This window comes from Trachypithecus francoisi, unplaced genomic scaffold, assembly GCF_009764315.1.
Source record: "Trachypithecus francoisi isolate TF-2019V2 unplaced genomic scaffold, Tfra_2.0 Contig01585, whole genome shotgun sequence".
Taxonomy (NCBI): Eukaryota; Metazoa; Chordata; class Mammalia; order Primates; family Cercopithecidae; genus Trachypithecus; species Trachypithecus francoisi.
In genome coordinates this window covers 3,048,767-3,076,557 of record NW_022681444.1, presented here as the reverse complement: position 1 = coordinate 3,076,557, position 27,791 = coordinate 3,048,767, and the positions used below count along the sequence as shown (strand labels likewise).

General features: G+C 41.7%; 1 protein-coding gene across 9 annotated transcripts in view; it reads left to right on the top strand.

Moving 5' to 3' along the window:
- Positions 1–27,791, top strand: part of MAPKAP1 (MAPK associated protein 1) — a 273,352-nt gene that overhangs the window by 175,137 nt on the left and 70,424 nt on the right. The window contains exon 8 of one of the 9 annotated variants that reach the window (XM_033191190.1): positions 194–270. The exons of 6 other annotated variants lie outside the window; for them this stretch is intronic. In XM_033191190.1, coding sequence (XP_033047081.1) covers positions 194–258 — 65 coding nt within the window. In that variant the 3' untranslated portion in view covers positions 259–270. Of the gene's footprint in view, positions 1–193; positions 271–9,455; positions 9,757–12,541; positions 12,840–27,791 lie in introns of those variants that run through there. 2 more of the 9 variants (XM_033191222.1, XM_033191197.1) reach the window with 2 other exon arrangements.

Below are 27,791 nucleotides of genomic sequence, written 5' to 3'. Positions count from 1 at the left end.
GAAAACACTCATCTGTATTGTACAAATGAATTAGAGGCCACAGAATGTGAAGCAGAGACACCAGTGCAGAGGCTCTCAAGAAATCTGTCCAACAGATAATGGAGCCCTGAATTAAGGTGTGCAGAAGAGTAGAAGCTGCTCTTCGGGAAACGGAGGGGTGGACACTATGGTAACATCTGGTTTCTTTCATTAGAGCTAAATGCACAGTTTGGGAGAACTGAAATAGCTTTGACCTGTGGCCAGATCTCCTGGAGTTAATATCAAAAGAAGGTAGTGGCATTTAAAGATATTTTTAAAATAAAATTAAATACTTTTTGGGGAAGAAGCAAACATTTTAGAGATGTGTGAAGTAAAAAATGAAAGTTTCCTCTAACTTCCTTTGGTGTAAATCCTTTGATTTTTTCCTTCAAATTCACATATAGATATACATATAGGTTATACATTTCATGTGGACAGGATTCTTGTTTTTTGTTTGTTTTTTAAATCACTTACATAATCAACACCTGTCAAGGTCCCTGTCAAATAGTATACTCAGTAAATGCTTGTTAAGTGAATTCATTAAAAATGCACATGTGTTAAGGTTTTTAGGGTAATTATGTCACACGGTATATATGATATTGCGTTTACTTTTTTAGCTCAGTAATATGTCATAAGCATTATTCTATATTAGAGTGACCACACATTATATCTTCCTAGTAATTTGTTCAACTTAGCTATCTATTGAAGGATGTTTAGATTATTTCCAAATTTTCAGTATTACAAAAACATGCAGTGAACAATCTTGTTTGAATATTCATTGGACACATTTGTGCTAGATTTTAAATATGGATTGCTTGTCAAATATTTATTTAAAATGTTGAGGAAAACAAATTCCCTTTCAAAAAGTTTATGCCTGGCTGAATGCAGTGACTCACACCTGTCATCCCAGTACTTTGGGAGGCTAAGGCAGGTGGATCACCTGAGGTCAGGAGTTTGAGACCAGCCTGGCCAACATGGCAAAACCCTGTCTCTACTAAAAATCCAAAAATTAGCCAGGTTAGACGGCAGGTGCCTGTAATCCCAGGTACTCAGGAGGCTGAGGCAGGGAGAATTGCTTGAACCTGGGAAGCAGAGGTTGCAGTGAGCCAAGATCATGCCACTGCACTCTAGCCTGGGTGACAGAGGGAGACTCTGTCTCAAAAAAAAAAAAAAAAAACTTATGCTCATTCTTTGACATTCCAAGAGTATGTGAGAATGCCCTTTTTCCCAGCTCCTTACCGATACCGAATGTTATCAGTCTTTAATTTTTGCCAAACTGATGGTTAGCAGCTAGTATCTCATTTTAATTTGCATTTCTGGGTCTTTAGTGTCGTTTAGTATTTTTAAATGTGTGTATTAGCCATTTTATCTTTCTAAAAGATAGTTCTTTGGTCAGTCACGACTATTTTAATGGGAAAAAGGATTGAGAAAAAGCCTGATTTCAGAATACCATTTTCAAGATGTGCTCTGTAGTTCAGAATACAGCTCGCCCCCACCTCACTTCCCCCTGCTTCCTGCCAAAGCAGGTGTAAGCATACACACACACACCATCATGTAGAGAAATGGATCACACATCCAAGCCACACAGCTTCACTTGTTTGCCTGCTGGCCCTTTGCGCACCAGCAAAGCTTCTGTTTATATGTTCAGAAAAAGCTGTCTAATAATCTACCAGACTTGAATTCACCTCCCATTTGAGAACTTCTGTTATCTGATTGCTTTGTCATCAACACTAGTTTAAAAAACAGATTTTTAGTTAAATGTTTATTAAATACTTTAGTCTGGTACATGTACATAGCATCTAGAAAATGCATCATAATCTGGAAATCAGAAACATAGACAAAAACACTGTTACCCCTTAATCGGTTTATTTTGGGGCGGCAGATCTAAGGACATGCCTGGCAGCATTATGAACAGCACTGGCACCAAGGGCAACTGTAGGGGGTTAATGGGGACCCTGCATCATTCCTTGCCGTGTGCCTGGTGAGTAAACTCCTAGAAGTTTCTGGGAATGGTAGCAAGTGGGGAAACGGCTGCAACCAACAATCAATGTCACAAAGTGGAGATGACTAATTTGCTGAGAAGACCGTTGAGACAGATGTTTAATTAGCTGAAGTCAGAGTGGATAAATTGGGAGAGTACTGCCTATGCAGAGAGATGTCTTGTTCCCCCTCATCTCTTTTTCAACTGCTTTTTGTGTGTGTGTCCTTACTTTCCTTTTTGAAGACAATATCCTCAGATTGGAGAGAGGTGGGAGAAAGGTAGAAAGTACCAAGGTAATGATTCCAGTTTGATTGCATCTACTGAACACTTATGGTATTCCAGGTATTTTTGTATTTAACCTTTACAAAAGACCTTGTGAGATGGGCATTATCTCTTTTTTATGGTAGAAAACCAAGGATATACATAGATACAGAGAGAAAGAGAGGACATGGAGTGCGTGTGTGCACACTTGTATGTGTTTCTAATGAGTAGTAGAGGTGAGATTTGAACCCAGTCCCTTTGATTCTTGAGCCCAGTGTTTTTTTCCATTTACCACAGCTTCCTCACTTAAAATGTAATGTGGATGAGGGAACTTTCTGGAATAAAGCTAATCATCTGTATATTGACTGGGAATCTGTATATTGACGGGAGCTGCAGTTGCCAAGTGTGTACATTTGTCAGACTGTCAAATTGTATTTGTACGATTTGTGCATATATTGCATGTATATTTTACCTAAAAGTAAAAAGAGAATCTTAAACAAATATTGAGCTTCAGTTAATACTATGTACGCTCAAGTAGTTCAGAGTGAATGTAGTAATGTCTCCTTCTTGATTTGAAATGCATTTTTAAAAATGGATTTATAGATATGTGATAAAGCAAGTATTGTAAAATGTTAACTGTAGGTCTAGGTGATGGGTATATGGGTTTCCAGTGTTCAGTTCTTTCAACTTTTCTGTGGTTTATAAATACTCGTAATAAAATGGGGAAGAACTCACAAAAATTAAAAATACATAATTTAGACACTGTTGATACTAATATGAATTTCTGAATGTACAAACATGTATTCTTATAGCATAGAAAGCACTAGGATATTTTATTGTTATTAACTCATCTGTTAAATAACACCTTTGAGGTCATAATTTTTTCCATTGATCTGTGGTTTTAAGTTGCATATACAGTTACAGGTATAATAATTACCACTTATTAATACTCAAACTTGGCCAGGTGATCTGCCAGACACTTTTTTCCATTACACTTTAATCCTTAAAACAACTATTTGAATCAGTTGTCATGTTCATTTTATAAACGAGAAAACTAAAGCTCAGAGAGGTTTCAGGACTTGCTGAGGTCACACAGCTAGTAGGGGAGTAGGGACTCAAAGCCAAATGGCCAAAGGTTGTACCACTGTGTGGTGCTTCCTCCTACTGGATAAGGTTACAGGGCCCATGGCTCAGTGGAAGCTGTTTCTCCCTAGAGAGACCAAATGGCCCCGCTTCAGCTGGGGGTGACAGCAAGACTCAGTGGAAACAGCATGGGCTTTGCATGCTGTTGGTTGCAACCAAACCAACCCCAGTCCCAAGCCCAACTGTCCTTTTTACAAGCTGTGAAGTTAGGGAAGTCTTCAGCCCCTTCTGACCTCAGTTGTCTTTTCTGTAAATAGAGGTGATAATACCTGTCTTGCAAAGTTGTTGTCTTAACTGAATGCATAGAAAACAGTCCACAGTAGGCGCTCAGTGGACATCAGCTGCCATCATCCCTATTGCCACTATCATGCCAGACATGCCATAAAACCTGCCTTTCTCTTTAGGTTTTGGTTTACTTCCTTTTCTACCCGTATGACTTGGCCTTTGCCTGCACGTTTTGTTTTCCAGTGAATTAAGTCTATAGAAAGCTTTTACCTTGTGATAGAATGAGCCTTTGAATTGTGTTTGAATTAGAATCTGCTGGAAGCACACTTTATTTTGAAGAAGGAGAAAACTAGGCCCAGAGAGTCAACTCAAATGATTTTTTTTTTTTACTAATAAGTGAATTCATACCATATATCTATAAGGATGGATAAACAAGCCTTGTTTATCAGATAGCTTATGTCTGCTAATTTAATTTCATATGCCAAAGATTCTGGAGATAATGTGAGCAAACTATAATTGCCTGTAACAAACACATTTACAAGTAAGTTTTAAAAGTCTTTGTGTTCACAGTTTAGTAGCTCACAGACGCTGTTGCTTCTTCTCAAAAAACATTTAAAAGAGGAGGTATACTTAAATATCCATGTGATTTTGGAAATGGAAATGATTCTGTAATTACAGACAGGATTAGAGTGTCGCATGTGCCCATTACATCTCTCCAGCCTCCATGAAGAGTCTCAGTCTCCAGAGGAAGCAGAAGGCCCTCTTTTTTCGGTCAGGCCATTGATGTGTTTATCCTATTAGTAGCTGTAAGGAAAACTCTTCTCTTCAAGATTGATTTTAGCTACTTTCTATGAAAAAAACACTGCTTTAGTAGAGTTACCCCACCACAGGAAACCAAGGACCTGAACCACCCATCTCCTGTTCTGCTGCTTACAGAGGCTGGACACTGGAACTGTTTTACTCCCATAAGCAATGTAAAAGGCATTTTAAACAACTTGGTTAGTAATTTTGCATAGTTCTTCCTTTTTGAGTAAATTACAAGTAGTGGCACTTTCTGCTGCATATCTGCAACAGTTTTAAGTGCATTAGAAAAAAAAGAAGAAAAAGAGCTAGTCAGTAAGGGCGTTTCTTTTTCTGCCTTACATGACAATAATGTCCTGAGACAAAGAAGACTTAAAATCGGGAAAATGGCATTGGATTAGCACCATAAGGCAGATCTGGGGAGAGGACGTATCAGCATCTACCTCTCTGGTTACCTAGCTACTAATCACAGTATGGCAGGCAGCTAGGTGTGTAGATTCTACTGTGTCATCGAACCAATTTTTCAAACAGAAAGTCAGTGAGATGTGATTAAAGCCCAAGTGCTGCAAAAGATACAAGGTGGCCTGTTGGAACTCCTCAGTCTTCCTGGAAACTGTCACCACATAATCACAGAAATATCAAATCATAGCAAAACTTAAGCTTTCCTTTTCTTTTTTCGCCTTGTTTTTTTTTTTTTTTTCCCCGCACACTACATTTAATAGCAGAACAATGTGAATTAAGATAACGTGTAACTTAAGTCTAAGAATCCCCGAGAGTCATGTAGATCTCTCAGGTACAGGTACAGTGCGTCTGAAACCTAACTTATCATTCAGTAAATATTTATAGAGTCTTGGCTACATTTCAGGTAGTGAGTAAGGATATAAGGGTGACAGTTGCATGATCTTAGAGAGCTAACATTCCAATATAGGAGATGGTCAATAAACAAAGCAACAAAACACATTTGATAGTAATTCTTGCTCCGGCTTTTGTTAGTCCTTCCATTTTCTTTTACTTTCTTTCTTGCTTGCTTGCTTTGCTTGCTTTGCTTGCCTTGCTTGCCATGCCTGCCTTGCCTGCCTACCTGCCTTCCTTCCACAGAGTTTCACTCTTTTTGCCCAGGCTGGAGTGCAATGGTACAATCTTGGCCCACTGCAAAGGTTCAAGCGATTCTTCTGCCTCAACTTTGAGTAGCTGGGATTACAGGCACACACCACCACGCCCAGCTAATTTTTGTATTTTTAGTAGAGATGGGGTTTCGCCATGTTGGCCAGTCTGGTCTCGAACTCCTCACCTCAAGTAATCTGCCTGCCTTGGCTTCCCAACGTGCTGGGATTACAGGCATGAGCCGCCGCACCTCGCTAGTGCTTCCATTTTCTAACAGAAAAGACTTCCTTGAGTCCTCAGGTTTGGGAGTTCCCCTCGTAGAGGGAGTCTGTCTGGCTCCCAGGCTCAGGCATAACTTCATTCTTTCCACTCATTTCCACACATCTCTTAACTGGGCTACCAACACCCCTCCTTGATGCAGGCAGGGAGAAGTGGACAGGACAGAAAGGGCTGGGTAAATTCATGAGCAGTAAATGACTCCATCAACAGTGGCCATCAAGAGGAAAGGCCATGTCCCAGCCTTGGAAGCTGGGAAGGGACACTGATCCTCTCCAGAGATCAGTATTCCTCATCCACTTAGGCTTGTGGCAGAGGCACCATGGCCCTGTCCCCTGTAAGGTCCTAATACACTGATCTTGCCAGCTACTTGTAAGCACCTTGCAAAAGAAAAGAATGAGAGTGCCCCCTTTTCCTCGAGTACCTTGAAAGCTCCTTTTGGAGAGGTAGGTTCCTTATGGTTTACCAGCACCGCAACTGGCCCACGGCGGTGGTTAGCACCTTTGTGGAATGAACTAAGATGTAGTGAAAACCAATCCACAGCCCATAGCCACTTGTCTCTCGGCCAGCCCACACCTGAGGCCACCACTTTCTGTTTAGGAGTGGATTCACTGTACTTTGGTTATCAGAGATCAAACTCCCTCAGAGAATTACATCATCACATGAAAATGTAAATATGTTTAAAATGAAAGGCGATGTGCATACATTGTAATTAGTGTTGTTGCCCAGGTTCCCGTAATGATATGGATCTCTTCTAAGTCCTTGGGGAGCCAGAGAAGTATACCAAAAGCATACGTTTTAAACATTTATAGTCACCTAAGGGTGCCCAGGAGGAGGAAGCTACTGCAGGAAGCTACTGTATTGCAGAAAAAGAGAAAGAAGCAAACTCACTTTCCAAACGGGGTGTGGGTGTGTGAAAGAGAGAGAGAGCACAGCCTAAGTCCTCATTCTTTCTAATGTAAGTTAATAGATATTGTCTGATATTTATAATAACTTATGGGAATGCTAATAAAAAAGGTGGGTACCAGAAATCACAAAAACAAAAACAAAAAAAAAACTTAAATTGCCTATAAGGAGGGACTCAAGAATAGGACAGGGAATTACTCTTTTTCATCATAGGACTTAACAGCATTATTTACTCTTAAAACTGTATGTATGAGGCCGGGCATAATGGTTCACGCCTGTAATCCCAGCACTTTGGGAGGCTGAGGCAGGTGGATCATGAGATCAGGAGTTCAAGACCAGTCTGGCCAAGATGGTGAAACCCTGTCTCTACTAAAAATACAAAAAATTAGCCGGGCATGGTGGCATGCTCCTGTAATCCCAGTTACTCCGGAGACTGAGGCAGAGAATTTCTTAAACCTGGGGAGGGGCAGTGGTTGCAGTGAGCCAAGATTGCGCCACTGCACTCCAGCCTGGGCGATAGAGCGAGACTTCATCTAGAAACAAATAAACAAACAAAACACTGTATGTATGAATCCCAGCACTTTGGGAGGCTGAAGCGGGCAGATCACGAGATCAGGAGATCAAGACCATCCTGGCTAGCACAGTGAAACCCCACCTCTACTAAAAATACAAAAAATTAGCTGGGCATGGTGGTGCGCGCCTGTAGTCCCAGTTACTTGGGAGGCTGAGGCAAGAGAATCGCTTGAACCCTGGAGGCGGAGTTTGCAGTGAGCCAAAATCACACCACTGCACTCCAGCCTGGGTGACAGAGCAAGACTGTCTCAAAAAAAAAAAAAAAAAAAGTATGCTACTTTGATTAAAGTTAATTTTTAAATTTTGTTAAAACAGCTTACTTTCAACTTCTGGAGCTTAGAAGGATCTTTCTTTCCTTACTTATGTGGATTTTGTCTGTTTGAAAACGCCCTTTCTCCGAAAAGCAAACCATTCATTTCATCGTGTTGGATGTCAGATTTCTCTGAGAACATCATTATTAAATAGTTGCTGCTTCTTATAAACGTTTTCAAACTTTTTAAGACCAATATGTTATATGAGTATAGTCAGTGTATTGTGATTCTGCCAACACTTTGTCTCTGTGACCCGTATTTTCCGTAGGTTAAAGCATAAGCTATTAGCTGGATACTCTGTCCCATTCTAAGGATGACTAATATCTCAAATATAAATGAAAACAGCTGCTTTTCCATAACATTAGAGTCCCAAACAGCTGTCACATGTACGTTTTGACATTCTTACTTCTTTTTAAATTGGGACAAAAATTAGTTTATAGATTTGCTGATCTGGTTAAGTATATCATCTAACTTCTGTGGCAAGGTACAGAAGAGGTCATAGGAAAGTCCCTGGAACCAGCATGCAGACATCCCCAAAGGCTTGAACTTACTTAAAATGAAAACCCTGTGATGAGACCCTCCTGTGCCAAGAACATAAGGTCTGTAAGGGCCTGGCAGTGGCTGCTGCACCACTGCCATCTTTGCCAGCAAGCCTGAACCTCGGCAGACAGCCATTGTTCTCTGTTCCGCTGAAGAGATTGTGGAGTGCCACCCCATTGTCTCCTGAAAGCCTAAGTCAGTGTATTCTCCTCTTCTGCGACCCTTGGAGGATTTATTTTAGGAGGTGGCTGTTGCGGATCAGAAGATCATGCTTCCTTTGTTGGCTTATACTGGTCATTCTCTGTCTTTGAGCTCCTTGATGTAGTCTCCTCTTCAATAAAATAAGATCCCAGCCATGAGATCATAGTCTTCTGGTTGGTAGCCTCAACTGTGGAGCTTACTTAAGACCTGAGTTCTAGAAGACCTATCTGGTTCCACCCCTGCTCCTATTAATTTTCTTTTGTTTCTTTGTTTGTGATGGACTTCTGCTCTTGTTGCCCAGGCTGGAGTGCAATGTCACAGTCTCAGCTCACCGCAACCTCCGCCTCCTGGGTTCAAGGGATTCTCCTGTCTCAGCGTCCTGAGTAGCTGGGATTATAGGCATGCGCCACCATGCCCAGCTAATTTTGTATTTTTAGTAGAGACAGAGTTTCTCCATGTTGGTCAGGCTGGTCTTGAACTCCCCACCTCAGGTGATCTGCCCGCCTCAGCCTCCCAAAGTGTTGTGATTACAAGCATGAGCCACTGCGCCCGTCCTCCTGTTACTTTTTCTAGCTCTTTGGTAAGTTTCTTAACCCGTTTGAACTCCTTATTTATGAATGAAAATAATAATAATGTCTTTTTCATAGCATTATTGTGGAATTAAGCAGAGATCCATGCAAAGCACCAAGGACCCAGTAAGTCTTTGCTGTTATTATCTTACCACTCAGTGAATGTTAGTCCTGTCCCCTCCTTTCAGTTTCAGTCATGAAACCTAGTCAGACTCACAGTTTTGTGATCTAATGCTCTTTTTGTATGAATATGACTACTTTGAGTTATAGTTCAAAAGAGACTCTTAACTGCTAAGGAACCCAGCTCAAATTGAGTCCACATATGAGGTACAGCCCAGAATGTGTGCATCTGTCTGCCCAGCTGCTCATTTGGGCTTTTCCAGGGGTCCGAGGCCCCTTGTCAGAGCAGCAGAGCATCAGCAAGAACATAGGAGTGCATATGTAGGAATGACCTAGCGTTCCTCTGGAGTACCCTGCATCTGGAGCAGGATATGCAGAAGGGTTAAAAGCTGAAGAAACTTTAGTCATAAATTTTCTTTTCAGCAGGACTTCCCAGGGAACATCTGACATTAGCAGAGAGGAAATGCTGATTGGCCTGGGAGTCAGCTGAAGGAGACAGGAACTGCAGTGGAAGCTGCTGGATTTACTGTTATTAGCAAGGCAAATGGAAAGCCAGCAGGGCAGCCCAGCTCCCAGATAATAGATCTAACAAGAAAGAAAACTCTGAGAAAGGAAAATGGCTGACAGCCACGTCTCCTCTTCTGCCATTTTCCCATTGCTTTTATCTTTTTGTTTTGTTTGTAGCACAAAGAGAAGCGTATTTTCACATCTTCGGTTGTAAGTCACAGTTGGCTTAAAATAAAACAGGATATATAATTCAGCTTCTTATCTGTTTAATTGCTTCAGAGTTGAACATGGCAAAATGTGCAAAATTGTATTAATGTATTAAGAAATAGTTGCTATTTATTGAGCACTTATGTGCCAAACTAAGTGCTTTACATGTGTTACTATCTCATTTAATCTATATAATAACCACATGAGTTAGAAATTATCATAATTCCCCACTTAGAAATAAGAAAACAGTGCTTAAAGCACTTAAGTAATTTCCAGAGGTCTTATGAATTGGTGGTAGTGCTTGACCCCACCATCACAGTCCTACCAACCTAGTAGAAGGTACTGAGGTGAGAGCTTAAATGGCTATTATAAAGCTGGACAGGGTAGTGGTAATTAAAGTGCTGGGAGTGTTTTTAGGACAACCTAAATCTATGTTCCTAGGTTGCAGTCCTCAAGCCTGGTCTCTTTACTTACATTAAAAATAATTAATTAATTAATTAATAAGTACTTACCAAGGCTTGTGAAACACAATCTCAGTTGGCACAGTGGTTATTACAAGGAAGATGGGGCAGGCAGAGAGAAGCCCTGTTGGCAGGTGGAGCCAGTCTCTGAAGGATCTGGCCCCCACAGCAGGGAACAGGGCAGATGGGCAATCAGCAGCGGGGGGCCATAAGGACAGCGGGGGAACTGCAGGTCTTGGCAGCAAGGACCGGGGAAGCAGATGATGCTCAGCATCCGGGGGTGGCCGTACCAAGAGCCGCAGCTTATCCAGGGTTAGATCACAAAGGCAACAGGTGAGTAAAAATCCCATTGTCAAAATTACATGTAGGAAATAAAAATCTCTTTAAAAATGCCCATCAGAGGCAATGTATTTAATTTTTCTCATTAAATTCACACAGCTTTTTTTCTCTAGCATCATAACAGCTAAAAGTACATATTTTTAAATGCTAAAATCAAACTTGGTCTATAAAGACTGAGATGCTATCATCCACCCATTTAATGCAGTTAGTCACTTATCACACATTTACAAGGTTCCATGTAATGCAAACCTTGTAAATGCAAAGATGAAATCTGGACTCCTGCTGCATATTCACACTCTTGGGGCTCACTGGATCGCTGAGAGTCATGGCAAGTGGAATTCTCCCAACTGTTTAAATTGTGCTCTTGGTCAGGTCTCTCCCTCTTTTTTTCCTCTTTTCTACCTAGCAAGTATGGTTGAATTCAGATAAATTAAATGTCTGATTTATGCACAAGGAAATCCAGGTGGGCAGACAACGTCAGAGGGCAGGGCAGGATTTTCAGAGAGGCACACTGAGAACCTAGCATGGCACCAGGCCTGAGGGCAGGGTTCTGGTCAGGACTGGGCCAGGAGCAAGGACGGTTACCTGAATAAGATATGATGGTCAAGGCTAGAGTTTTTAAAAAGGAAGCCCTGTTTTTCGTTGGCTGGGGATTGTAGAAATCCTATTGCCTTGAAGCAGAGCCTGTAGACGTTAACTGGTACAACTTTCCCTATTGTGGGGAAAGGAAGGAGGCTGGTCTGGGACTCTGGTTGGGTCTGATGTCATGGGGTCAGAAGGAGAAAAGATAAGACTTAGGGGATAATCAAAAAGGAGGGATGTGATTTTGACAAGCTAAAGGAGTCAGTCTGGGTGAAGTGAAGGGCACAGCAGTGACATGGAGTTAGGAAACCAGGACATACATGCACTGAACAGTGAGACTAGTTTGGGTCGTAGAGGACATAGATGTACAAGAAATTAGGATGGATAGAAAGCCTTGAGAATGAGGTAAGGAATTTGCATCTAAACCAGTAGCCTGCAAGGAAGTTGTGAAAGGATTTTATGAAAGTGATACCTTGAATCTACCAGAATTTGGGTCTGGAGAGCACTCTCTAACAATAGGGTGAAGAGTGGTTGGCTGGAGGCCAGGAGAAGGTTGGGAAACCATTACTGCCGCCTGAGTGAGAAGGAATGCAAGGGAGACGTATTAAGTGGGTAGAGTCTGCAGAACTTGGGAGCTAATTTAACGTCAACACAAAGGGGGAAGGCTAAGAAGTAGTCCAAACTTGAGAGTGCCGTGTACACTATGCCAGGTCCTTAGAGGCCAGATTCAGAGTCTTGTCCATCTTCATATCTACAGTGTCTAGCTCAAGACATGGCACATGGTAGGAGTTTAGTAATGTTTGATGAACCAACTGAGTTAATTCATTGGGTGAATCGTGGTGTCATCATTGGAAGCCCAGTTACAAGGAAAAAGAGCTGGTTTGAGAATGGAAAGGTAGTAAGTTTATAGTTGATTGTCCAGAAAAATTAGAAGCAAAAAAGGGCTTAGAGTTCTCTCTCTTCCTGCAAAGGGGGGGTCCAACCATTCACTGGCAGTGGTGCTTCCCTGAAGAGTTGGTAGAAGTCCCTAAAGAGGCCCTGTAGCCTTTTGTCCCACCCAGGGCTAGAGCGCCTTCCACCAGGGCCATTGGTATCAAGCTCGCCAAAGAATAATCCTGTGCCTCACTGAATCTGCTCAACATCCTGTCAAGTACATACAACTACTGTATTATCCTTATTTAACAGGAAGAGACTGAAGTTCAGAGAGGAAGTGGTTTACCCAAGCCTCTGACATAAGCAGATTTCAGTGGAAGTCTTCAGATTCCAATATATCATAACAAAGTCTGCTGACTGAAAACAGTTGGCTCTAAGCTTGCTCTCAACTGTCTCAGGTTGGAATCACCACTTTTATATAGCTCAGAGAAGGCTGAAGACAAATGAAGTCTCATTTTTGTTTCTTCTGTCTTTTGTCCTTAGGTGCTTGTGACTAAATTCACTAATTTCACTGGCTGTCAAGGCTGTGTTAAGGAAAATGGGTTTGAACTGCTGTGGGTTTTGAGTACTGGACTGGATGTCAGAAACCTTTGCCATCACGGGAAATTCTGTCACTCTGGATTTACTATCTGTTCCCCACAGCTAAATTCCTCCGCAGTGTGATTTAGCACCCTGGATCCCCATCAACCAGTTTTGGCATTTATTTGAATGCATTACCCCACTGGTTTCCATAAACTATTTTACAATTGTTTAAAATAAATGGCTGTTTATTTCCACAAAACCATCTGTATTTCTTTACAGAGCAACAGATAACTAACTGTATGTAAAATTTGGTAATGTCACAGTGACTCAAGAGAAACAGATTGGATTGAAAAATTGGATTCTTAGGGACAGTGGTAAAGGTTTCCAACCTCTCTAACAAGTGAAATCTGGATTTCAAGGAGGGAAAAAAAATGTCCTTTTTTACAGATAATATGGGACATCCTTTCTCCAAAGAGAAGTACATTCCTGCTGGCTGCATAGTGACAGGATGTAGAGTATTAGCACTCCTCCTGGTAGTGAAGGGTCTGCGCCTTCTCGCACACTGTCTGCCTACGACAGCGTGTATGAGGCTCCTGTCCAGTGGTTCCCAACCTTCTGCAAGTTTTAAAGTTTTTAGTTGTACATGTGTTACCTCTTCTTGTTCTGATATTGAGTGGGCTCCACTTAGGCCTGTGTGTTGTAGCTCAGGTAACTTTGGTAGGATACATGTTGGGATAGGTGGCTACTGAAGATGGGCCTGGGTAAGAGAACCAGACTGATTGGGATGAGGGATAGGACCCTGTCAATGATGGTCTTCCATTCTCCAGCCAATGTCCCAGTGAGTCAGCTAGATCCATGCTAGTTCCATCCATCCCTAGAAAACCCAGTCAGAGTTGGGAATCTCCAAACAGTAGAGACATTTGGAGTCAGATGGAGGTGGAGCTCCAAGTGTACTTTGGAGGAAGAGGTAGGGTGGTAGCTAAGCAGGCTGGGCTTGTTTCATCACCAAATAATCACTAAACATACCTGTATGCTGAAACTGTTCTAGGAATGTAGGGATGCTGAAATGTGCTCTCCATTCTCAACTTGCATATATGTAGTACAAGAGATCTTTTTAGTGTGGGTTGCAGAAAGAAGTCCAGAGACAGTGGCATCTAAGCAGAGTTTTGATTCCTTGAGTGGGAAAAAAACATAGACTAAAGAATTGAAACAGAGGGAAGATTGTTCCAAACTGAGGGACTAGTATGAGCAAAGGCACAGATGGTTGAAACGGCATGGTTTGGAGGATATTTCTGGATTACCATATCATTAGAGAGGAGGAAGATGAGGCCAGTAATGCTGACCTGGAGGTTTCAGCCCCTGCTGGAGAACTAGAGACGCTTCTGTTTCCAAGTGCTGCTTAGAAAGCAGAAGCAGTAACCTAGGCATAGGGACAATGCAGCTAAAGCTACAGACTTCGTGAAAACTGTGGGCCAGGCACCCTTTCTACTTACCCGTTTTACTTGTATTAACTCAATGAATCCTTGCAACAACTCTAAGATACAGGTGCTGTTATCCTATTTTTACAGATGGGAAAGTAATGCACAGAAAGGCTAAGTAACTTACCCAGGATTACATAACGTGTGAGTGGTGGAGCTGGGACTTCAAACCCAAGGAGTCTGGCTTATAAGCATTACATCATACTGTCTCAAATGGGCTGGGGTCTGCCGAGTTTGCAGAACATTCCCTAGATACACACTTTATTAAGCTTAGGCAGGGATCCAATCCAGACCTTTTCTCTACCCACAGGCTGTAGGGATGGACTCCTGACCACCACTTATCTCAAAGCCTGCCTGGAGGCTTCAGAACTGCCCTAGAGGAAGACCAGTCAGAGACATATGGGACACCCTTTGTTTTCTGTGGCTCTGGGTAGAATCCGTGAGGAGGTTGGGGCGGGCATAGTTATCAGGCCGTGGTGATAACAAGAGTGAATGGGATCTGGCCCTTGGTCTGCAGTTGTGGCCTGACTTTGTAAACAGTTTTTGTTACTAATATATATATATATATATATTAGAGAGAGAAGGTCTTGCTTTGTCATCCAGGATGGAGCACAGTGGCGTGATCATATCTCACTACAGTCTTGATCTCCTAGGCTTAAGCAATCCACCCACCTCAGCCTTCCAAGCAGCTAAGACAAGTATGTGCTACCGTACCAGGCTAATTTTTATTTTCTGTAGAGACAGGATCTTACTGTGTTGCTCAGGCTGTTCTCAAACTCCTGACCTCAAGCAATCCTCCCCACCTTGACCTCCCAAAGTGCTGGGATTACAGGCATGAGCGACTGCACCCAGCTGTAAACAGTCTTTGTAGTCCGACCCCAGATGCTTCAGTCAGTCCTCTTCAGCTTTGCCTGCTCAGCCCCTTTAAGCAGCACTGGAAGCTTCTGTGGTCTCCCTGTGACTTGACTGTCATATGGTTGTTACAAGAATAAACTAAGTTGGTTGGGTGCAGTGGCTCACATTACATCATCTGTAATCCCAACACTTTGGGAGGCACAAGTGGGAAGATCACTTGAAAGCGGGAGTTCAAGGAACCCTTGAACAGGCTCTATCCCAATTTAGTTCCTGGCTCCTCAACTGTTTAGGTCTCTCTCCAGAGCCACTGAGCCTACATGATGTGTGAGGAGCCAGATGGTGTGAGAGGAGACTCAAGGAGGTTCCAGGGGCCACAGCCTTCCCTAGTCTGGTCTAGCTGGAATAATCTCTGAGATTGTTCCACCTCGCTTTTTAAAATTGAATTTTAAAATAAATGTAATACTTATAATCATCTACTGTCAAAAACCCAAACATGATAAGAATCTATAAAGTAAAAACAAAAGCCATCTTCTTTGCTGCTGTACCTTCCTCTGTCCCACAGGTTACTATAGGTAAAAGAACAGCTATGAGAACGGTTTGGTTCATGACCCTCCAGATTGTGGTGTGTATTTCACGAATCCACATATCAGTGCACCTATGTAATTTGGGTTTTACTTTACTAACATGTAGCTTACTCTATACATTCTATATCTTATAAATTTAGTAATATATCATAGAATTCTTCCCATGTCTTATTAACTTAGCTTTATTTTATTTTAGAGATGGTCTTGCTCTGTTGCCCAGGCTGGAGTGCAGTGGAACCATCATAGCTCACTGTAACCTTGAACACCTGGGTTTAAGCAATCCTCCCACCTCAGCCTCCCAAGTAGCTGGGACTACAGCTCCACACTACCACAACCAGCTAATTTTTTTTTTTTTTTTTGTAGTGATGGGGTTTCACTGGTCTGGAACTCCCGCTTTCAAGTGATCTTCCCACTTGTGCCTCCCAAAGCGTTGGGATTACAGATGCGATGTGGGATTACAGATATAATGTGAGCCACTGCACCCAACCAACTTAGCTTATTCTTATAACAACCATATGACAACCCGGTATATAGATATACCATAATTTATTTAATAGTTTCCTACTGATAAATATTTAGGTTGTATGAAAAATTTTTATGTTAAAACACTACTGTAATGAACATCTTTTAATATACATCATTGTATACTTGGGCTAATATTTCTTAGGATAGGAATATCAGCTAGAAGAAGTAGATTGTTGAGTTCAATTTTCAGTGCCACCTTGTGGAAGTCATTCTATTTAACAAAGATTATTGAGCACCAACAAAGAGCCTTTTGCTATGCTGAAGCCTTGGGAAGACAGAGTTGAGTTTTTTTTGAAAGCCCCCCCACCCCATCTTCAATGAGTGCCTGATGTTGGCTAGGTGGGGGGAATGACAAATAGACAAAAGTACTTCTAATTCAGCATGCTCAGTGCACTGAGAAAAGCAAGGTCCCAAGGAAGGTGGGATTAAAGAGCTCTTAATTCTGAAAGGGATTCAGGCAGGGCTGCAGAAAGGAGGGGATATGCCAAAAGGATGCCTCCCTGCTCCTCCCCGGAGCCCATTCATGAGGCTAGGTATTCAAGAATAAATTTGTTCTAAAGAATTATGATGCTCCTACATTTTCTCCCACACAAAGAAGAAAATTCAGCTGTACGCCCTTTCCTTTCCTCCTCTTGGCACTTTCTGATTGATGATTGAAAATGATGGCAATACATAAACTATTTTTCTTTTTATTTTATATCCTGGTAATAGCAGTAACATATTTCCAGTAAATGTTTTCTATCACAATAAAAAAGTTGTAACAAGACTAGAAATGGGTATAGTTAAACCCTAAAGAAATCACACTTTCAGAACTGTGGATTGAGGCCATAAGTCTGTAAATCACTTAACTTAGAAAAAGAACCCCCACCCCAACCCTGGAAAAATCAGGGCAAGCAGCTGGTGTTCACATATGTAACATGCCTGTTGTGAGAGTTGATGGACTCTCAGTTTTGACCCCCTCAAGATCAACTTCCTAGTCTCTTCCCTGCTGCCTGGTCTCCCACCCAGCATCTTTACTCCTTTCTGAGCTGATAAATCATCTAAACCTTACAATTCTTTTTTTTAACCCAAAGATTAAAACCTATACTGTTCTTTATGGGATACAGCAGAGCAGAATGGTGAAGAGCACAGGCTTTGGAATCGGAAACACTTGCGTTCTCGTCCTGGCCTCACCATGGGTACGTGACTTAACCACTCCATGGTTTATTTTCCTCCTCTGTAAAGTGGGGATTATTGTAGGGCCTACCGCATAGAGTTTTATGAAGATGCAGAAAGCAAATGCGTGGAAAGCAAGTTGTTAAGGGCCAGGAAAGTCCTCAATGTCAGTTGCTGATGCTGTTATTATAGTCCAGGAATGAAGCAATATTTGACTTGTTTTCAAAAAGGGCAAGTTGATGATTTTGTCAAATTTTTGTAGCAGTATAACTGACCTTTATTAAGTGCTTATGTGCGAGGCATTGTGTTACACATAATCTGTGGAATTACTCCATGAAGGTTTAGATCCACTAACTTGCCCAGGGTCACATAACTTGTAAAAGAGCCAGGATTTCAATCCAAGTCTTTTTGACTCCAAAACCCACACTCCAACTGCCACACATCTGCCTTCTAGGATTAGATGCTCACAGCAGCAATAGAGATAGTAAAACATTGGGTAGTTCTGTCTCACACCAGACATCTCCTCCTTTGGCTGATGAAGATTGTGAGCTGATAATATTGAGAGCCTACGGCCTTGGAACTCCAAGGCCAGGCAAGAAAAAAAGCATTTTCTTTCCCTAATCATAAGTAGAGTAGCCCGTTCCTCTGCTCATTCTTATTTAGGCTCTGTTACTCTTAAGAGGATAAATGGCTGCTGCTTCTGTGTGTCTGGTGTCCTTAACGTGCTCTAAAAATTAGGCCTCTTCCAGTCTTTGTCTTTAATTTCTGGTTTTAGCTGACACCTTCATTAATGGTCTAGTGCAAGCTTTCTGTCGACTTGAAGACTGCTGTGTGAAAGTGGTTTTGCTGTCCTATCAATAATGGTCATAATTTCCCCAATACTCTCATCAGCAGTGAATTGAGTCTTGCAGCAAAGAAATGGAAACCCCAGTGCAGTGGTTTGAAAGTGATTTGTCTTGTAGACGGCGTCTTCTTTCAGTAAAATCAGGTCAGTGCGGCACTACTGGGTCAGATGTAAGTCTGAGTCAAATTAGTTGGAGGAAATTGATCATTTGAACCTTAGGTTATTTTGAGCTACAGTAGCTTTTTAATATATCTTTTTTTCTTTATATTTGTTTTAATAAACTTTAATCATCATCATCATCATCATTCACCAAATTAAATGTCTTCTCAGTTTCAGCCAAGCCTTAGATAGAGGAAAGAATGCCATCTACTTAGCCCACAGAGGCAGCCTTCCCTTCACAGTTTTGGGGCTTGCTTCCGTGGTGGCACTGTTGTTGTTTAAACACTGAAGCCCACTCCTCCTCATCTTCTGGCCAGCCCCCTTGCTGGGCTTTGTTTATTGCACAGACTGGCCCCTTGACCAGTCTGTTCTTCATTGCTATTGAAAGTTAATGGGGGCAAAATTGCATTCCCAAACATTTGAACCTGAAGTGGCCAGGGCCGAACTTAGTTGATCTCTGGTGATCGGTTCAATTTAGTTACGATTTTTTGCCATTAGGCTGGGGCTGAATGATGGTGATTTGGTTGAGGCCAAATGTCTGAAGAAAATTGGCTCTCTGATAAGAGTGCTGTTATCAGAGGGGGCTACCTTCTCATTTACATTTAGATGAGTATTGATTATTTATTTACTCAGAGAAGTGAGATTCGTTTCCAATCTTATCTTTCTCGTCTCTGCTTGTCAGCAGAAAGAGAGATAGAGCTCCTGACATCAACCCAAGATAACAGCACTTTGTAGCAAAGATAAAAGTTGGAATGGGCCTTTTTCTAGTGTTGACTGAAAGGATAAGTTTTAAAAATTAGAACTGATGGGTCATGCTTTCAAAACCTTTCCTGAAGGTTCTGTGGTTTAACTAGGCAGGAGAATTGGTTTATTGGAACAGCCTTGGTCTTTCTTCTTTTGTAATAGGAATTGTATTTAATTTGATTATATTCAGCTGTTTCACCGAGAGCAAATGGTGTATTGGCTCAGAATAAGCTAAAGCGTGACCTTATTGTCATGTCAGCTTGTTCCTTTTTTATTATTTAAATTCCAAATTATCCTATCTGAGCCTCAGGGGGTATAAGCTACAGCCGTTATCACTTGAATATAGTTCAGTGCTTATATTGAGATCAAGCAGAAAATGATTGTAGTTGCCCCTAGAGGAAGAGTTATAAGCAATGGAGCTGACACTAAATGCAGACATTTTAGAATAGCTGATGTTGGGTCTGAGCTCTGATACAGACAGCATCAGCATAGTGCCTTTGGCTCAGTGAGGAATGCAGATTCAGTCAGCCCCTGCCTTAGAGTGGTCAAGGCTTGGCACAATCCTCCTGGAATGGGCCTTCCTGCCATAAGTCTCCAGCCCATTGTCAACAGTGCCACCAGAAGAATCTCACCAAAATATAAAGTTGATTGTGTCACTTCCCTGCTCTGTTAGCATCTGTTGCTTATAAGAGAAAATCCAAATCTTGACCAACAGTCTGGGCCAAGCTTCTCAGCCTCAGCTCCCCCTTGAACAAGCTTGCTTTTAAGCTACAGACAGCATTTAAGATTAGAGACTTGCTTGGCAACCAGGAGTCCTACAGTTCCCTAGTCTCTCAGGTCCTACAAATATTGTCTAAAAATGACAAGTAAATGTCAGAACTCACAGAACAAACCATGACACAGATATCAAAGGACATGTGATGCTACACTACCATCCAACATCCATCTAATGAACATTTTTTGAGCATCAACGATGCACCAAGCACAGAGGTGACTCATCCCTCCCTCGAGGCTGCGGGAGGCTGCAAGACAGCTTGAGCAGGTAAATTATAGAAGAGCCCAGCGAGTACTCCTACCAAGGTAGGAACAAGGTGCTGTGTGGGAGCACAGAGAAGGGGACAGGTAGCCCCACCCTCCCCTTCCCTGAGGTGGAAACATCTGAACCAGGTTGTCTTGAAGGAGGACTCACAGCTAGGTGAAGAAGAGGGAAGAGGGATTGGCACATGCAGAGACCAGGAGGCACTGAAGAACCCACATGGACCATGGAAGGTCAGTGTGGAAGAAGCCAAGGCTGTGTGGGGTGGACATGTGAGCTCAGAGCCAGCGTCACGTGTCCTTTGATATCTGTGCTGCCATGTTTTGTTCTGTGGGTTCTGACATTTACTCATCATTTTTAGACTGTATTTGTAGGACCTGAGAGACTAGGGAACTGTAGGAATCCTGGCTACTGAGCACGTCTCTAATCTTAAGTGCCGCCTGCAGCTTAAAAGCAAGCTTGTTTAAATAGATATGCACCCTGCACCCCTACTTTGGACACATGAGGAAAAGAGGACAGACATTCGCTTTGATGCCAGCATTCCCTGCCCCGGTGTGCCCTCCCTGGTAAGGCTGTGAGCCTGTTGTGACTCATAGGCTAGGGATCTACCTAAACCTTATCACAGTGGTTTTTGTTTCAGTCTGTATTTGCAGTAATAGCAGCTCTCATTGACTGAGCACTTTGCTAAGGGAAGTCCTGGATTGTCTCATTTAATCCTCACAGCAACCTTCTGAGGGAAGCTCTGTTATCCCTGTTTTACAGATGAGATTAAATTCCTTCCCCAGGATGCATAGCTGGCAGCATTACTCCCTCTCAGGGCACAAACACCAGGGATGCTTTGCTCAAGCCTAGCGTTTCCTCTTACTGCTCACACTTAGTTTTTTTCTGGCTACAAGAAGCTCTTCCAGATTAAAGCAGCTCTTTTTTTTTTGTTTGTTTGGAGACGGAGTCTTGCTCTGTCGCCCAGGCTGGACTGCAGTGGCCGGATCTCAGCTCACTGCAAGCTCCACCTCCCAGGTTTTACGCCATTCTCCTGCCTCTGCCTCCTGAGTAGCTGGGACTACAGGCGCCCACCACCTCGCCCGGCTAGTTTTTGTATAAAGCAGCTCTTTAAATTGGTGAATGGAAAGCAATTGACATGAAGACATAACCATGAAAGTGTTCAGTCTTTGTCTCTGTCATTTTTCCTTGCACAGATGATTCTCAGACTTGTTCGTATGGTCAGCAATGATAATGATAAGTTAATTCATCTATATCCTACCTTGATCCCAAAAATATTTGAAATTATTGTAATAGATTTTAAAATACACGAACCACTGAGTGCAGTGTTGTGTGTCTGTGGTCCCAGCTACTCAGGAGGCTGACACAGGAGGGTTGCTTGAGCCCAGGATTTCTGGGCTATTGCCTAGATCAGCGCTGTGCTGATCAGATGTCCACACTAAGTTCAGCATCAATATGGTGACCTCCCAGGAGTGGGTAACCACCAGGTTGCCTAAGGAAGGGTAAACTGGCCCATGTCGGAAACATACAGGTCAAAACGCCCGTGCTGATCAGTGATGGAATCACACCTGTGAACAGCTGCTACGCTCCAGCCTGGGCAATATAGCGAGACCCACCTCTTAAAAAATATATATACATACGAACCAATAAACTATATGAGAGGAAAAGTAACGTAAAGATTAAACAAGTTTACGGGTCCCCAGGAAGAGGAGCTGTCAGAGAAATGCATGTCCAGGTCATCATAGTCACGCAAACATTCAGTGCTGAGCTTCCTGATGGGCAAAGGAGAAAGGGACATGATAGCAACTAGTTATAAGATTTATGTTAAACTTTGTAAAGATACAAAAGCAAGCCCTTTGCTCCAGGGAAGTACAACTTCTCCTGATACCAGGAACTGAAAGAAGTTTCTCCCATGGGTCTCTAGAAAGAAGACACAGAGCAATAGAGGTGATAGTATGTCTTCCCTCTCTTCAGACTTGGGCAGGCACTTGCTTTCCATTGGATTTCAGCTTTCAGCTGGCTTGCCCCTGTTAAAGAATTGGATGCTAGAACCTTTTACGTTTCAATCAGGGGTTAAAGGGATCAAGGAAGCTGCTCTGAGCATGTAGCCACCAACCAACAGATTCTACAGATTTTCTTTGAAACTTATGTGCTGAGATGTTTGCCTCGGGTTTACAAAATCCCATAAAAATCCTGCCTGGGTATTATAACTTGGAACCCTCCCAAAGTGCCCAAAGCAATATTTTGTTCCTAGGCCATTTGGTGGCATGGTATTACTGCAATAAATACATCATTGGAGTGCCCAAGCAGGTTTTCTCATTGCTGCAGAGTAACTGCTTCCCAAAATCTTCCTTTTGTGTTCCTCTCTGCTGTGAAATGGAGGGCATGTGGCTTCATGCGCAGCTGTGACTTTTTAAATCCTCTTTCCAAAGTGTGGATGTTGCCTTGAGAACCTTGTCCTGTTCAGTGTGAAAGAGCCTTTTATATTTTATATAATCATTTCTTTGGTAAAAAGTATATTCATAGAAATTGACCTCACAGTTTGTCTTTTTGAAATGGCTTTTGGCTGGGCGCGGTGGCTCAAGCCTGTAATCCCAGCACTTTGGGAGGCCGAGACGGGCGGATCACGAGGTCAGGAGATCGAGACCATCCTGGCTAACACAGTGAAACCCCGTCTCTACTAAAAATACAAAAACTAGCCGGGCGAGGTGGCGGGCGCCTGTAGTCCCAGCTACTCTGGAGGCTGAGGCAGGAGAATGGCGTAAACCCGGGAGGCGGAGCTTGCAGTGAGCTGAGATCCGGCCACTGCACTCCAGTCCAGGCGACAGAGCGAGACTCCACCTCAAAAAAAAAAAAAAAAAAAAAAGGCTTTTGGCTGCTATTTTTATTTTCCTCCCGTGTCAGCCTCCTAAAAATTAAACAAGTATTTGATGGAGACTGTACTTTGATATATAGTAGGTCTGGGTTATCATAATCTTGACTGTCAACAGGCATTTATTAAGAACTTTGTGTGAGTGAGATGCTGTGGTTCATAAGCAATATAGAGAGTGCGGGCCTGGGCAGCCCTCGGTACGAATTCTCCCACTTCTACTACTTCCTGAGGGACACTGAGCAAGTTATTTAACCTCTATAAATCAGTTTCTCCTCCATGAAGTGGGTTTATACTCTTTACATCTTAGGGTGACCAAAGAGTGAATGAGATGATCTGTACATAAAAGGGCTAGCACAGCACTTGTCACATAGTAGGGCCTGTGGTGGTGGTAGTTAAATTGTCCATGCTGTTAGGATCTCTTAGTATTATTACAGTCTGATGATGATGATGATGATAATAGTAGCTGATACTTAAATCACACTATGAATGTGTTGGACATTGTTCCAACTGCCTTACAACTATTATTTCATTGAATCTTTAGACAGTCCTATGAGGTAGGTGCTATTATTATCCCCTGTTTTATAATGAAGAAAACTGAGAGGTTAAGTAAGTTGGCCCAAAGTCATACAGCAAAATTGCTTGGCCAGGACTTAGGCCAAGGCAATTGGGCCCCACATTTATGCTCTTAACCACCTGGCTATATTGCCTCTCATATATACCCTTCCTCTCATTACACAGTACGACCTGAAGTTATCAGCCTTGCCTTTCTGGGGGGAAAATGTGTAAAATACTATAATCTTTCTCTGTGAAATGTCCACTATTCAGGCGAGGATTATGGAGAGAAATGCAGATTTATAAAAAGCAGTTTTCCATTTGGATTTAGATATCAAGTTTCATATGCAGCTTAACCACCCTGCCTTCCCCCAGGTCGTTACCCCATTGGTCCTTTGCTAAGTTCAGAAGTGGGTTTCCAAATTGTTCTTCAGCTTTGATGGATGATCAGGGAGTACCCAGGGCAGAAAACACGCGGATTTTCAGTTACTGACTAAACTGGGCATAGACTATTAGCAATATTCCTAAGGAAAGATGGACGGGCCTTCCTGGATGGATAGAAAGATAAGGTGATCACATCTGATCATGTTTTCTTAAGAGGCAGTGGTACTACAGTGGACTCAGAATGCAGCCAGAGCACGAAATATTTGGTATGTATGAATTTTGTTAAAATAAATAGTTTCAGATCATTTCCATTTTGAATGTATAGAAGTTAAGTCATTCAGATTCTAGATGAATCCACAAATCTACAAAAACCTGTATTTATGGTATAAATTGTGGCCTCTTTATAATTGGCCAGTAATTTATAGTTTGCAGGAGGAAGGAGGGTTCAAGGCAGACAGCTTTAGAGCCAGAAGACCCCCATGGATTTCATTTCCCCCTTCCTACTTTTTACCTTTGTGATCTTGGGCAAGTTACTTCATCAGCATCCCAATCTGTAAACTGGGGCTAATATGCCTCTGGGGGTTGCTGTGAGGATTCAGTAAGGTAAGGTATATAGCATGCTTGGCACATAATAAGCATGTGTTAAATGAAAGTCATCATCATACTAGGCTTCATAGGACAAAGTCCAAGAAGCTACTTTCAGAAAACTAATTTTAATAGAAATATCTGTAAGATCCAAGAAATAAAATAAATATCAGATGATGGCATTTGTGGCTTTGAGAGTGGAGCAGGGAGTTGTCTTTAGGGATAACAGATCCTTCCTGGTACTCCCTGACTCCCTGTTTTCCCTGATCCACGTTTCCCAGGCAGCTGCAAAGACTGGTAGGAAAAAATGTGCAAAGGAGACCGGCCTGAAATTCCTCCTGATGCAGCCAGGCCTTAGTTCCCAGTAATCAGGAAAGTAGTAGCTTATATATAATCCAGCTGTCAGGTAGGCTGACAGCTTGAGAAGCCCAACAGCCTGTGCACTGCTCTCAGAGTACTCATGCCAGGGTGCAGGGTTAGCTTCACATGAAAATATGTCTACATAAACAGATCCTGTGTGCTTTTGATTAAAGTACTGCATGTGAATGACCCATTGGAGATGCCACAGTGTGTGCTAATTATATAGTAGCCTCAAAAAAATGGCATAGTAAGAAATTAGAGAACTTTTAACGTTTATCTGGTGTTTTTAAATTACAAAAGTGGCCTTCATTTATTATAGCAAATTTGAAAAATACAAAAAAAAAAGGAAAAATAAAAACACTTATTAATTCCATTATGAATTATAACTACCATTCACATTTTAGAAATAACCTCCTAGTCTTTTTTCCTCTCTTCCTTTACATATTTTTTTGCTTAGATTTACCTTTTTAAAATTCATACATAATGTTTGTATATATTTGTGGAGTACACATGATATTTTGTTATATGCATAGAATGTGTAATGATCAAGTCAGGGTATTTGGGTACCACCTGGAGTATTTATCATTTCTATACACTGGGAACATTTCATGTCCACTATTCTAGCTTGTTTTGAAATGTATGGTACATTGTTGTTAACTGTAGTCACCCCACTCTGCTACTATTTTAAAAATTATAAGTTGTATTTTTATAATTACAATTTAGAATATGCTATATAATTAGCTGCTTTCATAAAGTTAGCATGTTATAAACATGTTTTGTAAAATTAAATATTTTTGTACTATCACATTTAATATTTTTATGGTATTTCATAACATTTAATCAGTCCCTGTGTTAGACCTAGGTTGCTCCCAAATTTGGGCTATTATTTTTTTTAAAAATTTTGGAAATAGGGTCTAGTACAGTGGCACAATCATAGCTCACTGCAGCCTCAAATCCCTGGGCTCAGGAGATCCACCTCAGCCTCTCCAGTAGCTGGGACTACAGGCGTACACCACCACACCCAGCTAACTTAAAAACTTTTTTTTGTTGAGATGAAGACTCACTATGTTTTCCCAGGCTGGCCTCAAACTCCTGGCCTCAAGTGATCCTCCTGCCTTGGCTCCCCCAAAGGGCTGGGATTACAAATGTGAGCCACCATACTCGGCCTGAGAAATGAATTATTACAACTAAACTTTACACCCAGATTTCACTGTAAATGTATAGAAGTGGATGTCAGTGGCTTCTACACACTGTGTTGCTGGGAGGTTTTGGAGATGGGAGCAGTCAGAGATTGTTTAATAGGCCATTGTCTTAGAAAGCAGCCCTCTGGGTTCAGGGGTAACTCCCTTTCCTCTGCTAGACCAAGGGGGCCCACAGCTGTTTTCTTAAGGTTCAGCTTTCTAAGATTCCTTCCACCCAGTATTATGTGCCAGCATCTACTGATCAATAGCAGATGTGCCTATTAATTGAAAATTATTGGCATGGACAGGTGCTAGGTAGTAGAGACTGTAAGAATTATCTGCATTTCCTTCCATACTTTGATTTACCTAACACTTTTTTTTTTTTTTTTTTTTAAAGAGACACAGGGATTCTCTCTGTTGCCCAGGCTGGAGTACAGTGGCATGGTCATAGCTCACTGGAGCCTCCAGCTCCTGGACTCAAGCAGTCCTCCCGCCTCAGCCTCCCGAGTAGCTGGGACTACAGGTGCGCACCACCATGCCTGGCTAATTTTTAAATTTTTGTTGTTGTTATTATGTTGCCCAGGCTGGTCTTGAACTCCTGGGTTCAAGCGGTCCCCTCAAAGTGCTGGGATTTGGGAGAATCGCTAAGTGGGGGCTACCATGCCTGGCCCTATTTAACACTTTTGAAATTAGAATTTTTTAAAAAAATGAATTTACTACCTATAATTTTAAAACACAATACCTTTTTGATGTAAATATAGTGTATTAGAGTTTAAAAGAACTGTGTATACTTCTATGTAGATGCTTAAATAGTTGTATATGTTTTAAGAATTTGTTTACTTACAGAGGTTTAAAAGCTTTATTTAAGTAGTGTAAAAAGGACTGAATGTATGTAAGCGAATGTATGTAAGAATTCAGAATAGGCAGAAGTGCTAATGAAATACCAGTTAGAGAAAAGATCAAATATACCCTGAAACTGAAATGAATCTCTACAGTGCTACAGCTGAACATAGAACATGGGAAGGAGAATGATTGGAAATGAGTGAAATGCCTCATACTAATGATAGAGAAGCACTAGATGTGATTAATCCACAAGCTGACAACAGCTGAAGAACATATCTAAAAATACGTGTTCCGCCTGGGAGCCCTCTACGGCCTCTCATGCTTCCCTCAGATCTCTCACCTCTCCTTCTGTCTGACCAAACACGCCTTTCAGAGTCAAAATAATAAGACAGTTTCTTATGCCTCTAATCCTTTCAATAACCATTAACAGATCACAGGAGCAGTCTTTTGAATCTGATCATTGGACCCGTTAGGTGTTATCTGAGAAGAACAAGATTGTCATTTGGGTTGACAAAGAAATACATGAATAAATGTATAAAATGCTGCAGTGTTTTATTAAGGTCTGCCAGAAGAACCCTCTATGTGATGCAGGGTAGCTAGTATTCCTGGCTTCCAGTACTATTGAACCTTTGTCTCTTGTGTTTTCATAAATGTTTCAACAAAAATGTGAATCAGTAGTCACTGTCTTTTCATCATTATAACTCAGAAATCTGAGATATTTTTAATTTAAAAAATTTTTCTGCATATGAATGCCAGGTCATATGAGCTTTATTTAAGCTTACCTGTTTACAATTTGTTTTGAATTTTTTGGACTGTTGTTATATTAGAGTTCTACACATATCTTATTCCTGATTGTAATTTACTGTTATATAATTATTAATAAGTACCTTTGCCTCCTGTGAGGCAGGTACATTTCTAATAAACATTTTTCCTACGTCACCTCTGATCCTTACAACAATCTTTCAAGGTATAACTGTTCCTACATTATATATTAGGAAACGGAGGTTCAGAGAGGGTAGGTGACCTGGTCATATCTGAGCAGTGATATAGCCAT